Raw genomic sequence first — 17,626 nt, 5'->3', positions numbered from 1 at the left:
TCTTTAAACACAATCATATACTTGTAGCATTACGGTAACAGTCTTACCAATAATATAATAAAAAGGTGGCACTGAAAATAATTTTCCATTAAGAGATCTAGTGGTTTCGCTGAATATAAGAAAATCAATTCTATTTCCATATACTAGCATGAACAATCCAAAAATGAAATTACAAAACAATTACATTCATAAAGCTATAAGAATAAAATACTTCAGAATATATTTAACAAAGAAAATTCATGGTTTATACTCTGAAAACCATGCAACATTTTTAAAAGAAATTAAAAATCCACATAAATGAGGAAACAGGTCATGTTCAAGGACCGGAAGACTGAATACTATGAAGATGGCAAAACCCCTCCAATTAATCAATTCATTCAACACAATCCCTTTCAGAACATCTTCTGAAATACATATGGAATTGCAAGGGACTCAGAGTAGCTCAAACAATCTTGAGAAAAGAACAAAATAGAAGGATTCACACTTCCCAATTTCAAAACTACTGGCAACAATAATTAAGACAGTGTGGTATGCACAAGGAAAAATGCATAGATCAGGGGTTCTCAACCTTCATAATGCCGTGAACCTTTAATACAGTTAAAAGGGGTCGCGACCCACAGGTTGAGAACCGCTGGCATAGATCAACAGAATAGAACTATGTGTGTATTGTTAACTGATTTTCAACAAGAGGGCCAAAAATACTTCATGAGGAATAATAAATAGTCTTTTCAGGAAATGATACCAGAACAAGTGGAGAGATACAGCAAAAGAATAATTCAGACTTACACTTCATACCACAAATAAAATGAACTCAAAAGGGGTCCAAGACCTAATTCTATGAGGTAAAACTTAAAAGTACTCTCAGAACATAAGAATTAATGACCCTGGATTCACTGAAAGACACTAAACCCATGTGAAACAGTAGAAAAAATGATCTGGATTTCATTAATATTAAAAACTTTTGGGCTTCCCATCGATCCACGAATGGATTAATAAATTGTGGTATATGTACACCATGGAATATTATGCAGCCTTAAAGAAAGATGGAGACTTCACCTCTTTCATGTTTACATGGATGGAGCTGGAACATATTCTTCTTAGTAAAGTATCTCAAGAATGGAAGAAAAAGTACCCAATGGACTCAGCCCTACTATGAAACTAATTTAGGGTTTTCACATGAAAGCTATAACCCAGTTACAACCTAAGAATAGGGGGAAGGGGGAAAGGGAGGGGAGGGAGAGGAGAGGTGGGTAGAGGGAAGGGGATTGGTGGGATTATACCAGCGGTGCATCTTACAAGGGGTATATGTGAAACTGGGTAAACGGTCTGTGAAGTTAGTGAATGATGCCTCATGATTATATCAATGTACACAGCTGTGATTTAATAAAAAAAAAAAAAAACTTTTGGGCTTCAAAAGATAACACACGGAATGAGAGGAAACACAATACACAGAATGAGAGGAAATATTTGAAAATCACATGTCTGGTAAAGGACTTATATCCAGAATATATAAAGAACTTTTATATGGCCAATTAACACATCAAAAGATGCTCAACACCATTAGTCACCAGATAACTGCAAATCAAAATTGCAATGAAAAACAATTTCGCACCTATCAGAATGGCCTGAATCAAAGAACAATAATAGCAAGTGTTGACAATAATATGAAGAAATCAGAACCCTCATATACTCTGGTGGAGTTACTTTGGAAACCTGTCTGACAGTTCTAAAATGATCAAACATAGGTTTGTAAGTCCATTCCTAGGTATATATATCCAAGAGAAATAAAAACGTATGTCCCCATAAAACTTGTGCATAATATTCATAAAAACATCATTCATGACAGCCAAAACATGGGAACAATCTAAATGTACATTAACTAATGCATGGATAAACAAAATGTGGTCTATCCACATAACAGAATATTACTTGACCATAAAATGGAATGATATATACCACAGTATGAATGAACCATGAAAATAACTATCCCGAGGGAAAAAAGTTCTCATGAAAGACCTCAATATAGGATTCTATTTGCATGAAATGTTCAGAATAGAAAACTTAAAGAGGCAGAAGGTACATCAGCAATTACATAAGATTAGAGCAATTTCTACGTAGGGGTGATGAAAATATTCTGGAATTAGGTTAATTGTGATAGCTGTACAATTCTGTATTACAAGTTACTGAACTGTATACTTTTAATTAGCAAAAAGCATACAGTATGGGCACTATGCTTCAATGAACTTGAACTACTATTATCTTGATCTTGTCTTCATGCATGAAATTTTTCCTTATATTAAGAATTATTTCTATGAGGAAAAGTTAAAAAGAGACCATATTTGATCTACTCTATCACTAAGATTTTACAGTCTCTTGTCACCAAGATACCACCTTTTAATTTGCTTTATTCATTCTCTTACTACGTATCTTGGTCATACCCAGCATTTCTAAATTATTAACAAAAGCAAAGCAAAAGTAACCCAGGAAAATAAAAGATGAAAAAAGTGATATGAATGTAATTATCCTTTTCTCCCTACTACTGGCCCTAAACGCTTCTTTATATTTGCTAACTCAACAAGGCAATTTTACTTGTTTTCTTTCCACCTTCAAGCATTTGAAAACATAATTTCTAACAAGGTGTTCACAAGGAAACAATAATTTTTTTATTTTCCGAGACAGAATCTCACTTTGGCACCTTTGGTAGAGTGCTATACTGTCAGAGCTCACAGCTCAAACGCCTCCCACATAGCTGAGACTACAGGCACCTGCCACAGCGCCCAACTATTTTTAGAGACAGGGTCTCTTGCTGAGGCTGACCTCAAATCCTAAACTCAGGCAATCCACCTGCCTTAGCCTCCCAGAGTGCTAGGGTTACAGGTGTGAGCCACCACCCCCAGTGAAAGAATAAAAATTTTTGGTTGTATTTTAAAAATGGAACAAAACCAGTAAGTAACTTAAAAATATATAATGATTTCATTTTTTAAAGTTTTCCTCTTTCCTGAATTCTCCCCATCAAATATTATTATTTTCGGTCTTACCTCTGTTTTTTCAGTCACCTCAGCTTCTGTCATGAGATCTGCTAAAGCATAGACAAACCCAAGGTCTAACCTTAGATCCATTTCTTGAATCAACACTTTGAAATATCTGTATTACAAAGTAAAAAACATTAAAAAAAAAAAATCAATGTAACTGCATTAAGCAAATAAGATGAGGAAAAAGTTACTAGATAAATATTAGAACTTTGAAATAGGATTTTTTTAGGTGAGTAAATAAATCACAGCAGTATTATTTATAATAGAAACAAGCTCAAAATATAAAAATGGCCAGAGAGGAAATGGATATATAAACTGTGACATATAATCATAGAGTATTATATATCCATGATCATGAATAAACTATAGCTATGTACAAAATGAATAAACTACAGCTATATACAACAAAACTGGTAAATAAAAAAGTTGAATTTAAAAAACACACTCAAGTCCCAGGAGTCTATTTAAAGCTTGAAATATTCTTTTAAATTTAGTAAAAAATTGAAAGTAAAAAGCAAGGAAATAAAGATAGTTTATCTCAGTGATAAGGTAGAAGAAATGTGATAGGTATTATCACATAGATGGATGTTTCTGTTCATGTTCTATTCCTCAGAATGGGTAGTGAGTGCATATGAAAATATTATTTTCTACCTTTTTATAAACAACATATGTGATTGTAGACAATTTAAAAGTGAGAACTACACATAAAGGAGAATAATAAAACACTACAAATTCAGAAACTATTGGAAATACCTATATATATTTCATCCAGAGTTTTCTGACTTGCCAAGATTATAGGATAAGCGATGTATTTTTCACCTTTATAATTTTATGTTTAAATTTCAACTTATCTAAAATTTATTTTTAAAAAGTAGAAATAATTTATACATTTAAGTCAAAACATTAAACACACAAGAAATGTATTAAGGCACTTACTTAATACGTGATATCTGGGAATGTCCTGCAGACCTCATGACAATACTGACATCTGTAAAGGGCTTTGGTGCTGTTAAGGTTATAAATATAATTATTCCCATGATGCTTTAAGCAAAAGATAAGCATTTTCTTTCTTTTTAAAATTTTTTTTCCTTCAGCCCCATGCAATGCTGGCATAAAGACAAGCATTTTTTCTTGTAATTTAATATATATCACAATGGAAAATTAAATCACTTACTAAATGATGAGTGTCAGTACTAAAATTGGGCTGCGTACAGTAGCTCACACCTGTAATCCTAGCACTTTACGAGGCTTAGGAGGGTAGATCCCCTGAGTTTAGGAGTTCAAGACCAGCCTGAGCAAGAATGAGATGCCATCTCTAAAAAATAACCAAGCATTGGTGGCGCCTGTGGCTCAGTCGGTAAGGCGCCGGTCCCATATACCGAGGGTGACGGGTTCAAACCCAGCCCCAGCCAAACTGCAACCAAAAAATAGCCGGGCGTTGTGGCGGGCGCCTGTAGTCCCAGCTGCTCGGGAGGCTGAGGCAAGAGAATCGCTTAAGCCCAGGAGTTGGAGGTTGCTGTGAGCTGTGTGAGGCCATGGCACTCTACCAGAGGGCGGTACAGTGAGACTCTGTCTCTACAAAAAAAAAAAATAAATAAAAAAAATAACCAAGCATTGTGGCAGTGCCTGTAGTCCCAGCTACTTGGGAGGCTGAGGCAAGAGGATCTCTTGAGCCTAAGAGTTTGAGGTCACTGTGAGCTATGATGCCATAGTATTCTACAGAGGGTGACAAAGTGAGACTCTATCTTAATAAACAAAACAAAACAAAAAAGTAAAATTGGCAAGATCTATTACAATGTTAATTTCAAACTCCAGGATTGTTCTTTTTAATTATCTGCATTCACTTTACAAAGATAACTAACCCTATAAATTCGTGATTTTAAACTAGAAGAATGAATTATAATCATCAGAGAAACTTTATGAAAACAGAATCTGAAGACTTATGCTAGACTTCTAGGAGAGAGGCTTCAGCACATACACTGGTCAAAGAGATTTCAAACCGATTATAAAGAAGTTATAATATATATATATATACACCCAAGATAGTTCAGAAGCAGTGACTGGGGGTGGGGTGAGAAAGCAAGAGGAGAGGGAAGTGAAATAGGGCAGTAGGGAGAGAAGAAAAAGTGCAGGGAAGAGGGATAGGCAAGCAAGGAGAAAGCAGAAGGCAAAAGAAATGGGTACAAGAAAAAACTTGTTATTCTTTTTTTTTTTGAGATAGAGTCTCACTCTGTCACCCTGGGTAGAGTGCCTTGCCCTGGGGTTCAAGCCACCCTCTTGCCTCAGCCTCCCAAGTAGCTGGGACTACAGGCATGCGCCACCCCATGGGAATAGTTTGTCCTATTTTTTGTAAAGACAGAATCTCACTCCTGCTTAGGCTGGTCCAGACTCCTGAGCATAATTAATTCATCAGCCTTGGCCTCCCAGAGTGCTAGTATTACAGGTGTGAGCTACAGGGCATGGCCCAGTTATTCTTACTTAGAGAACAAAGGACAGTTTCTGCAATTAGAAACTGTGATGATTTGAACTTCCTTAGCCTTTATTCAAATGTCTCAACGGTTTTTAAATCAGGGGACTATAGTAATCTGTTTTTTAAATTAATACTTTAAAAAATTTAAATAAATATTTATGATTAATCGCCAGAATTCCCTTGAAAGTTTTTTTTTTTTTTTTTTTTTTAAGTTAGCTGAGTATAGTACTCACTGGTCTTAAGCAGTTTAATTTTCCAAAGACCCTACAGAAACTAAACATGAGGGTGGTTTCATTTTAGATTTTTATAGTAAAATAAACCAAATAGCTAATACAACTGTTTTTATGGCAATATAAAAATAAAAACAAACCTGAATCCATGGTGACCGACTTTGGAGGTTTAATAGGATAAAACACAAATGGAAATATAGCACCATGTATCTGATTTTGGATCTAAGAAAATAAAAAACAAGTCAGTATATTAGTAGGTTATTATACAACCTAACTAGAATAACAGGATTTAAGAAATGGAATAAAAATATCTAGCCCAACACTGGAATTGAAGTACCAAAAGCAGACCATGGGAAAATAGCTTTTTTTTTTTTACCTTATTCCTTTAGAAGACAGTTTTGTCTGCATTTTCCAGAAAGACTTACCTGTATTCTGTAAATCTGAATTCTAAATGATGACTGATGTGCAGATGTGCTATATTCCACATTTAATGCTGGAAGATAATTTCTCCGTAAAGCTATCACATGTGGCTGCAGAATTTTCATGTTATTACCACTAGGTGTTAAGCGAACCTAGAAAAAAAATACCCACCCCCAAACAAAAAATAATTTCTTTTATTCACAATTGATTAGAAAGTTATACCAAAAAACTTAAAGATAATAATAGGATGGCGTCTGTGGCTCAGTAAGTAGGGTGCCGGCCCCATATACCAAGGGTGGAGGGTTCAAACCCGGCCCCAGCCAAACTGCAAACAAAAAAATTGCCGGGTGTTGTGGCGGGCACCTGTAGTCCCAGTTACTAGGGAGGCTGAGACAAGAGAATCACTTAAGACCAAGAGCTGAAGGTTGTTGTGAGCTGTGATGTCACAGCACTCTACTGAGGGTGACAAAGTAAGAGGCTGTCTCTAAAAAAAAAAAAAATCTTAAAGATAATACTTATTAAAAGAATAGACTAAATACTTGATTACATTTAGATTCAGATCTTTATATTCCGTATTCATAAAATTCACAAAAATATTTACATAACCTTTATATCTTGCCTATAAACACTTTTTATAAAAATTTACTAAAATTTACTGTATTAAAATTTCATAAAGAAAAAAATGATTTTTTTAAAAAATAAAGTATATATAAGTAAAAAATTTTTTGTTTCTCATTTACCCAAAGAACAAATCATTAGCATCTAGCACCTTAAGAGAAAGTTTGGTTTCCTGATATTTTATATACAAACGATGTACAGTAGGATTAATTATGTTCAATTTGCTTTTTAAGGAAGACGTATTTTCCTTAAAATTAACTAGTGGTACACTGAACTACAACAAATAAAAATTCAAACTTCACATCAGTACTTAATGTTATTGAAATATTTAAAACTATTAAAATATTTAAGTCTTAAATACAAAAAAATTACCGGAATGTTAGCATCCAACTCAACGATCTTATCTTCTGAAGGTGAAGATTCAGTATATTCCTTAAATTCTTTCTCTAACTTGTCAGTGTGCTTCACACTCATGGGCTTCCGTCTTGCCTTCTTCTTGGGCTTTGTCTCCCAAATGACATCAGAACTTATATACATAAAAGCAAAAATCACAGTTGTAATTCATCAACACCTTTATTTTAACTGGTTTTTATATAAATTACAAAACCTTCAGTAAAATTTTACAATAGTCTCAGTTACAAGGACGCATATTCCAAATTTAAAAACATGAATTAATTCAACTAATACTTACTGGTCTCCTATTCATGCACTATTCTAGGTGTTAAGAACATTATCAGTGAACGTCTCTGCCATTCTGGAGCTTCATTTTAAATAGGAAGAGGCAATAAATACTTTGTAAATATTTATTTACAAAATAAATTAGTAAATTTCAAGATACAGAAGGAGAAAACACTTTTGAAAGAAGAAAAAGGAGGCAGGGTAAGTCGGATCTGGAGAACTGGAATATGAAAAGTGATCGGGCTGCAATACAGTTGTCAACAGGGGGCTTAGAGAGGTGGGAGCTCAGCTACCAGAGAAGAGAATAAACATCTCAGGTAAGGGAATCAGCTGTAGCAAAGATCCTAAAGCAGGAGCACACCCATAGTATATGAGGGAGAATAGGAGGCTGGCATGAAAAGCAGACGATAAAGTATGACATACCATAGGAGGACAAATATTGCAGGCATTGTAGGCCACTGTAAATATTCTCAGTTCTGTTCTGAGTAAGATGAAGAACCATGGAATGGTTAAAAGAAGATTATAACCACTGACCTGACTTATACTTAGTTAAGAATACAATGTGGGTTGGGGTGGGGTGAAAGAAAAAACGGGTCAAGGAAAAAAAAGGAACACTTGTTAGGAATTTAATGTAGTGAGCTACTGAGAAATGATGATGGCTCTGACGAGAGTATTAAGAGATAATAATAAAATGGTCGGGGCTGAACATTGTGGCTCACACTTATAATCCCAGCACTTTGGAAGGCTGAGAAAGGAGGACTGATGGAGCACAGGAGTGTGATGTTAGCTTGGGCAACACAGCAAGACCCTCTCTCTCTACAAAAAATTTTTCAAAATTAGCCATTCTAGTAATGTACACCTATATAGTCTTAGCTACTTGGGAGGATAATACGAACCCAGAAGTTCATGCTGCAGTGAGCTATAATCATACCACTGTACTACAGTCTGGGCAACAGAGTGGGAGCCGGTCTTTAAAAAAAAAAAAAAAGAGGCGGCACCTGTGGCTCAGTGAGTAGGATGCCAGCCCCATATGCCAAAGGTGGTGGGTTCGAACCCAGTCCCAGCCAAACTGCCACAACAATAAATAGCTGGGCATTGGTGGTGGGCACCTGTAGTCCCAGCTACTTGGTGGCCGAGGCAAGAGAATTGATGTAAATATCAATCATCATTTCTCTTGGCCTAAGCCCAAGAGCAATATGTTGCTGTGAGCTGTGACGCCAAGGCACTCTACCAAGGGCAACAAAGTGCAACACTCTCTAAAAAAAAAAAAAAAAAAGAAAGAAAGAAAAAGAAAAAAGTGGTCAGATTCTATGTGCGTTCTGAAGATAGAGCCAGCACAGAACTTCTTGATGGACTAGATATGAGGTATAAGATAAAGAGAGGAAACAAAGAGAATCCCAAAGTTTTGGGCTTGTGCAACTAGAAGTTAGTTGTGATTAATTCTGATAGGAATGCAAGATTTGGAAAGAAGAAAGAAGAAATTAAAAGTTTGGTGTTATAGACATGAAGGTGAAGAAGTCTCTGAAGTATCTAAACAGAGATTTTGCACAGGCAGTTGGATATACAGGTTGGGAGTTCAGATGACAAGTATGGCAAAAAATTATATATAATACGTTTGTATACATATATTTCACACGTATATATTTCATATATATGTAGAGAGAGAGACAGAGAAATTTCTGTCATACACAGGTCATTACAAACGTTTTGGGACAGACTGTGTTATGGTTCATTATTCCACTTCCAAGAAACACAGTCGGACTGCATCCTTTCTGATTCACCTGTATAAGTTTTGACTTGCTTTAGTTTACTGGTATTGCTCGGAGGGCTTCCTTGTTTCTGTCTGCATGGATTTTATATTTCTTCATTTTTGTGTATCTTAAAACTGCCGTTATGACCCATGTATATGTAGTATTTGAAATCATAAAACTGAAATAGACAAGAGAAGGGGACACCTTAAGGTCTAAGTGCCTCAAGGCACTCAATATAAACAGCAGAAAAAAGAAACAGTGAATGAGACTGAGTATTAAGAAAGGAAGAAAAGTAGGACAGGGAGGGATTCTGGAAGTTAAGGGAAAGAAACTTTATACAGGCTGGGTGCAGTGGCTCACACCTGTAATCCTAGCACTCTGGGAGGCCGAGGCTGGTGGGTTGCCTGAGCTCATGGCTTTGAGACTAGCCTGGGCAAGAGCAAGACCCTATCTCTAAAAATAGCCGGGCGTTGTGGCAGGCGCCTGTAGTCCCAGCTACTTGGGAGGCTGAGGCAAGAGCATTGCTTAAGCCCAAGAATTTGAGGTTACTGGGAGCTACGATGCCACGGCACTCTATGCAGGGCGGCAGAGTGAGGCTCTTGTCTCAAAAAAAGAAAAGAAAAGAAAAAGAAAAAGAAACTTCATTTAGGAAGATCTGTGTTAAACGCTACAAATTAAAGTGAAAACTGATAATTCTGTATTGGACCTTGCGCCACAGTGGTCATTCGTAATCTTGTCAAGACCAGGTTCATAGTGTACTGAAAGCAAAACTGGAGTGGTTAAAAAAGTGGTTTAAAAAGAAATGGAGAATAGTGAATATCTTAAACTTTTTTAGAATAGAAAAGATATTTAAGGAGTAAATGGAAACAAAGAGATGAGCAGTAGGTAGTAAGGAAAGTAGGCTCAAGAAAACTTAAGTTGAGAGAAATAATGGTGAGGGAAAGAATCCAGTAGAGAGACAGAAGTTGTTGCCCTAGGTGAGAGGAAGAAGAGGGCTGCTATCCTTAAGTAGGTAAAAGGAAATAAAATGCAGCACAAAAGTAGAAAACTACATCTAAATAGGTGCACGTATGATATATCTACTGCAACCGTGGGCAAGTCTGGCAGAGTAGGATGGGGGTGCAAATGCTGGTAGGCAGGAAGGTGTGATACTAGGAGGGTAAGGTGAGTCTGTGGAAGTTTGCATTTGATTGCTTCAATTTTCTTAGCAAAATGAGATGCAAGGTAGTGAGCTCACAGAATGGGAACTTGAGGAGACACAGAGGGCAAAATAGTAGAGTATCAAAGGAAGAAATACAATTATATTGAAATCAAATTGCGGAAAGACAAAATAAAATAAATACAAAATTAAAAAAAATCTATCCACATTCTGGAATTACTTTATTCTTCCATTTAAGTATTTAAATTGAGTTAAATTTAAGTTGTTTAAGTATTCTACTTATTTACTCTATATAAAATTTATATTCACTTAATAGAAAGGTAGAGAGCATGTATTACTCATCCTTGCATTAACATTTAGCATAGGAGATAACATTTAATAGGTTTAACAGTCTTAAAATCTGTTTGTTCTTATTTAAACAAAAACTTAAGATTTTTTAAGAACACAAATTTTTAAGAAAATAGATTTTTAAAATTCATTAATTCCATTTGATGAGAGGTCAGGGGATTTGTAGATTAATGTACTAACACATATATCCAGGAGTTTAACCCAAGTAAAGAATTAAAAGTACATTACACTGGTTATATAGACTGGAAAAAATACTCTCACATTATGTACTAATACATGTAAATTAATTTCAACTTAAGTGTGTTTATAAATATGAGTAACAAGGGCATATGGAGAAATGTCTTATATGAGTTATGATAAATATAATATTACTTTATTAGAATCTTAAAATGCTAAAGTTAAATTAGAATTCTCCAGTGACTATTTATGGAGAATCTATAGTATATCCTATACTATGGCAGATGACATCGGACAATTAAGCATTTCTTATGACATGCCAAATAAAGTATACTTTTCATAAGCTGGATAAATATAACTTTTTAGAGAAGTAGGATCAACAATATAAGGGATTTACATGTTTGATTTTTGACATATTTTATCTCAAAAGACAAGAAAGATCTCAAATCCACTTTTAAATTAGCATTATCCTAGTATCAACAAATAGTCAAAGCACAAAATTTAAACTAAGTCATTTCAGATTTTACAATAATTATTTCTTAATGATTAAAAACTGATCATTTACTTTTATCCAAAACTGAATGCATCTAACCTTGTAATGCCTATATAGGCTACTTCTTGCTTTGTGTAATTGTTGACAAGAGAAATTCCAACATCTTGTAATGCCAATACAATTTCTTGTTCTGCTAACTCTGCTTTCTCACTTTCGTATGTTACTTTAAATACCCTTGGATCTTCAGTGAATAAAATAATGCGCTGTAAGCCTTCAAAGAATGACACTAAATAAATGGTCTTTTTCCCCAAATCTATAGGAGTCATCATATCCTAAAACAAAACCACCAAAAAAAAAAAAAAAAAAAAAAAAAATTAGAGTTTTGTCCTGAGAAACACAAAATCTAAATTTCACATTTTTACAAAGAGAGTATTAATGGCACCTACTTCATAGGATTAGTGACCCCTAAATGAATTATTTGTATAATACTTGAAAATTTACTTTATTGACATCATTTGATGTTACTTACTACCACTACTATTATAAGTTACTAATTAGGAAGACAGGTCAACTGTTTTCATTTTAATAAAATCTAACACAGTAGTGGGCTTTATCATTAACACAGTATTTTTTGTGCTTTATTCTAAGACTACCACAATGTGACACGTGTTAAAAATTGTTTTAGTCTGAAATTTATATTTCCTTATAGAGCTGAATCAAATAGGGGAAAAAATCAGATTATCTCAATTGCATGCTCTACAAACCATGGATACTCATCATGGAATTAATTCTGTCGGAAGCCCTTGTACAACACTGTGCTGCTATCAAGGTCTTGACAAGACAAAAACAGCAAGTTCTCATAATTAACAGTCAGGCATAAATTTCTAGGTAAGGAATATTCTCAGTGATAGAAACTCTTAATATATGATAAGAATTCATGTTACAATCCACAAAAATTAAAATTTGAAGTTGATACCATAAAATCATTATCTAGGAATGGTTGTGTTACAATACTTTCTAAAATAAAATATATAGTACTAAAATACATTGAGGAAGAAGAAAACGAACTTATTTCTTAATAATTCTAAAGTCTTCCTAATATCTTGCATTGAATGTCATATTTATCTTTACAATTTTTAACTCACTACCTTGACAGAAATATGCAAAAGTATTGATCAATAGATCGAATGAATAATATTTTTATATTAAAACAATATTTTTCTGAATAAATGTAATAATTATGAATAAACAATTAAAGTTAAGCCAATTATAGGCATTCCCCTTAAATACAATTTTAAAGAAAGAATCCAAACTGGACTTCTCAATAGCATCACTGGAAGACAATAGAAAATATCATCAAAATGTTAATAGTAACATTAGTAATAGTAATTCTTTACTCAGCAAAAATATTTCATTGAAGAAAAGTATGCAAAAATAAAGATACTTATAGAAGAATGAAAATTATTATAGCTCATCATCAACAGAGACTCACCCAAGGAAATTCTACGGAAGAAATTAACCAATGGCAAAAGAATGTGATCCAAGATGGACTGAAGCAAAAGGAACATCATACAGAGCCCTAAATTATCTCTAAAAAATTTCACATACCACATACAGCATAATAAAAAATAGATATGCACAAAGAACAGATCTGAGGGAAAACTAAGAAAAAAAGAGAAAATATTAAAACATCCACAAGAAATCCAGATATGGGAATTGTCTAGCTGGGTACTCTTGGTTTTAAAGGAGCCAGGACTAATACATCAAGGAATTATGTGGTTAGATACAGAACTTAGGAACAAAAATTTCTAGAACAGAAATCCTACAACTGATAATTTCAGTAACTGAAATTAAGAACTCAATGGATAAGTTTAAGACCAGATCAGACATAGCAAGGGATGTAGAGTGGAAGACAGATCAGAAAAAAGGATGAAGAGAAAAAGATGAAGCAATATATTAAAACCACATTAAAGTCATTAAGAGACACTGTACAAAAACCTACATCTATGTAACTGTGGAGTCCTAAAGTAAAGAAGGAAAAACAAGCACAAACTACATTTGAAGATACAATGCCTGAGAAATTTCTAAACCAAAGACTTCAAGTCACTATTTTAAGAAGTATAATAAGTAAAGAATATAGAGAAAACCATACCTAAGAACATCGTAATAAAATTGCTGAAAAGTAATGAAAAGAAGAAATCATGAAAGACATTAGAGGAAAAAACAAAAGTGCCAATTCTGAAATTTGACATCCAACAAAAATAACCTACCAAAAAACAAACAAAAAAAAAAATCAAAGAGACTTTGTCAGCTATAAATTCACACTAAAAAAATACTAAAGAGAAGAGAATATGAACCCAAATGGAAGCATAAAGATTCAGGAAGAAATGAGAAGGAGCAAGAAAAGGAAATATATGGGTGAATTTAAATTGCTAGTGTGAAAACAATAATACATCGTATGGAAATTATTATCTATTTAGAAATAAAATACACAATAGTGTATTAAATGGAAGAGAGTAAATAGAATTAAAGGGTTCTAAAGCCTCTCTTTACATTACTGATAGGTGGTATACGTAGTAATTTACAGCAGGTTTTAAGTCAGGAATACATGTAACATGGTAGGAAGCTGTAGCTTTAGGGTTCTTCTCGTATATATGCTTGTATATGCCTTCAGGTTGTTTTTGATTTTATAAAGTAGAGATTTCTAAGTTAGGGTGGCTTTTACCACATCCAAGTGAACCTTGTTTCCTCACATAAAACCTGTCATTTGCAGTAACCAAAGAGAGTACCTCCTAAACTGTGATGGGGACTTTTCTATCCATTTCCCCTCAAGAGGAATGCCTGACACTCCCTGCTAGCTTGTTGTTTCTTGACATGTCTCTTTCTGAATAGGCAGGTGCAAACTGTGGCTAATGGTATAATAGTTTACAAAGCATAAGTGTTTAGGCCTAAAAAATACCATGGTGGACACTGTAACATTACATACTGATAAAAGGATCAACCTACTAGGAAGATATAACAATTCTAAATTTGTAACCACCTAATCACACAGTTTCAAAAAGTATAAAAGTCAAAATTAGAACAAAAAGGAGAAAAGCATAAATCTTCGATTATAATGGGAGATTTTTAACTCAGCTTTCACAGTAACTAACAAGCAAACAAATTAATGACAGATTTAAACAACAATTAACAAATGAGCAAACTACACGTACAGAACATTGTAACTAAAAGGTGTACAATATATATTCTTTTCATATATCTATGAAACACTAAATTTGACTACATGACATGCTGGCCCACAAAGTCAATCTCAATAAATTTCAAAAGAATGAATCAGAGTATGTTCTTAGATCACAGTAGAATTAAGCTAGAATTTGACAAAGATAACTATAAAATTCCCGCATTTTAAAAAAGTAACAGGCAATAAGATAAAAATCATGCTGTTTTTGAAGGAAAATTTGTAACTTTAAGTGACTTCGAATAAGAAGTGAAAATGTGAAAAATGATGATTTAGGCATTTGCTATGAACTGAACTGTTTCTTCCTAAAATTCCTATGTTGACCCAATCCTCAATGTGACTGTGAAGTCTTTATCAAAGTATTAAGGTTACGTAAGGTCATAAGGGTGGGACTCTGATCCAAGAAGATTAGTGTGTCATTAGAGATACCGGAGAGCTTGTGCTCCTTGTTCCCTCATGCCATGGGAGAACACAGAAGGGAGACAGTCATCTGCAAGCCAGAATTTGATCATGCTAGCACTCTGATCTTAGACGTTCAGCCTCTAAAACTCTGAGAAACAGATTTCTGTTGCTTTAGCCACCCAGTCTGTGGTATTTTGTTATGGCAGCCTAAACTAATAAGAGTTTTCATCTCAAGAGTTTAAAAAAAAATATCAAAATAAACCCAAAGAAATATGAAATAAAAGAATATAATACAGATTAGAGCAGAAATTGGTGAAACTGAAAACACAGGTGTAAATGAAATCACAAAAACACAAAACAAGTAGAGTACAGTGGCTTATGTCTGTTAACGCCAGCACTTTCAGAGGCCAAGAGGAAAGCACTGTTTGAAGCCAGGAGTTTGAGGTAGCAGAAAGGCAGGATGACATCACTGTACTCTACCCTAAAAGACAGAGTGAGACTTCTATCCCAGAAAAAAAAAAGGAAAAAAGAAAGAAAACAATAGTTTTTCTGAAAAACAAAACAAAAAACACATAACCTTCCTACAAAGACAACTATAGGCTAAAATGGTTTGGCTTCACTGGTGAATTCTAACAAATATTCAAGGAAGAAACCATATTAGTCTTACCTAAACTCTTCCACAAAATGAGAAAATTTTTAAGTACTTCCCGAAAATTTTAAGAAGTCAGTATTACCTCCAGATAAAAACTCAGAAAGGTATAAGATAGGAAAATTACAGGCCAATTTTTCTCATAAATAAGTAGCAAAAGACTTAAATCATTTGCAAATCAATTCCAGAAATGAGATATTGTCCTAATATTTAAAAATCAATCAATTCATCCTAAAATAAGATAAAATCCGAAAGTATACAATCATTTTTAATAGATAAAAATAAAAAGCATTTAATAAAAATTCAACACTAATTCATTTATATATACTTAAGACTAACACACATACACGTTCTAACAAACCAAGAATAGAAAGCAACTGCTTTACTTTGATACAGGGGATTTATTTTAAAAAACATCTAAAGACCACTTAGCAAAAATATACAATAATGAAATGTTCATTTTCCCCACTAAACTAAGAACGAGAACCCCTGGACTATTGATAGGCTGGAAGAATAGTAAGAAAAAACACATGAGGTTAGGGTGAAATTAAGATGAATTTTGAAGGACAAAAAAAAAAAAAATTAACAAAATAATTTCTGAAAGTTATTTAAAATGTCAATGTAAAATGTTTATATATAACTTCATCATCATAGCTTGTCACCGAGAAATAAATTCTTCTTAGTTAACTCAGTGGATCCTTAGGTGTTCATTCCAGAAGCTAAATGCACTAATACAATTGTGAATGAGTGAATATGTTTATCAAGTAAATGCTGAAAGCACTTCTCTAAACATAGCTTTAAACTTCATAACACAGTAGAAGCAAATAATGGGTAGCAATACTACTTCCAGGTTCGAAAATTTTTGATTAAGGCTTGAATACTGCTTTTAAAAAGTTTTGGAAATTTTTTAGAAGTATAGCCACAACAGTCCTTAAAATGAGGACGGCTGAGGAAAACAACAACACAAACTTAAAAAAGGCTGCTGCAAACACCATAATAATCAACCCAGTACTTACATCCTTTTGTGTTACTTCTCCTTGGCTTTTTCCACACTTCCACTTCAGCTTTCGAGAACCCACTGGATCAGCCCACGTATAAAACACTGCTTTTCCAGGAGGGAGGGAATCTTCTATTTCACTGAGAGAACTGACATAAGTAGAAAAATATACATTAAATTAAATACAAGTACACAGGTGTACAAAGAGTCCAAAATTAACGCCTCATTGATTCTTAGTTCATGAACTGAGTAATAGTTCTAGTTAAACCAGATTAAAAGTTTTTCTTTATACAATTCTGTAATGACTATTTCTCATTATTTTTCTACTTAGAAAACATAGGCAGACCCCAGTTACAAACGTCCGACTTACTTAACAACTTGTACTTATGAAAAGAGTAAATGTAATGATACAAATTCAAAGAACAAACCTATGAACCTATTTTGTTTGTAACCCAGAGATTGCCTGTATTTGTTCCACTCAGGAAATAAAGGTCTTCAAAGTCTTTAAACATACTTTGTCAATTTTTTAATACAAATTAATTACATAAAAAAGTATTCCGAGTACTTTATCCTATCTATACTAATTCTAAGAGATTTTATTGATAACCCTTTTCTAAGTATTGATCTTACTGTAGCGAAAACATACCTCCATTATTTTTAAAATCCATTTTAAAATCCCAACACATGGGAAGAAATTCTATCAACTCACAGAAAAAGATTCTTAGAAAGAAAAAACAATACAAAAGTTATAAAAGTTATAAACTAAATAATAAAATGTAGCTTTTCTGAGCTTAAGTTGCTTACCCTGCAGATTAAAAGATCTTATTGAGTATCAGATAACGTTAATAAAAACAGAGTAACATCCAAGACATACCTTTGTAAGAAAACAGAGGGGATAAAAACCCATAAACATCTATGAAAATCATAGTTATCCTTAAAGAAATAAAAATGCTGATCTTACACG

General features: G+C 33.7%; 1 protein-coding gene across 3 annotated transcripts in view; it reads right to left on the bottom strand.

Annotated features, from left to right (window-relative positions):
- VPS13A (vacuolar protein sorting 13 homolog A) overlaps positions 1–17,626 on the bottom strand; it is a 229,239-nt gene that overhangs the window by 42,090 nt on the left and 169,523 nt on the right. For all 3 annotated transcript variants that reach the window (XM_053575672.1, XM_053575663.1, XM_053575681.1), the window contains exons 53-59: positions 16,682–16,811; positions 11,476–11,708; positions 7,143–7,296; positions 6,158–6,304; positions 5,873–5,954; positions 3,969–4,038; positions 3,039–3,144 (exon numbers count right to left, since the gene is read on the bottom strand). In XM_053575672.1, the coding sequence (XP_053431647.1) occupies positions 3,039–3,144; positions 3,969–4,038; positions 5,873–5,954; positions 6,158–6,304; positions 7,143–7,296; positions 11,476–11,708; positions 16,682–16,811 (922 nt within the window). The remainder of the gene's footprint in view (positions 1–3,038; positions 3,145–3,968; positions 4,039–5,872; positions 5,955–6,157; positions 6,305–7,142; positions 7,297–11,475; positions 11,709–16,681; positions 16,812–17,626) is intronic.

Source organism: Nycticebus coucang, chromosome 2 (genome assembly GCF_027406575.1).
Source record: "Nycticebus coucang isolate mNycCou1 chromosome 2, mNycCou1.pri, whole genome shotgun sequence".
Classification (NCBI taxonomy): Eukaryota; Metazoa; Chordata; class Mammalia; order Primates; family Lorisidae; genus Nycticebus; species Nycticebus coucang.
This window is presented reverse-complemented; position numbering and strand designations above follow the sequence as displayed.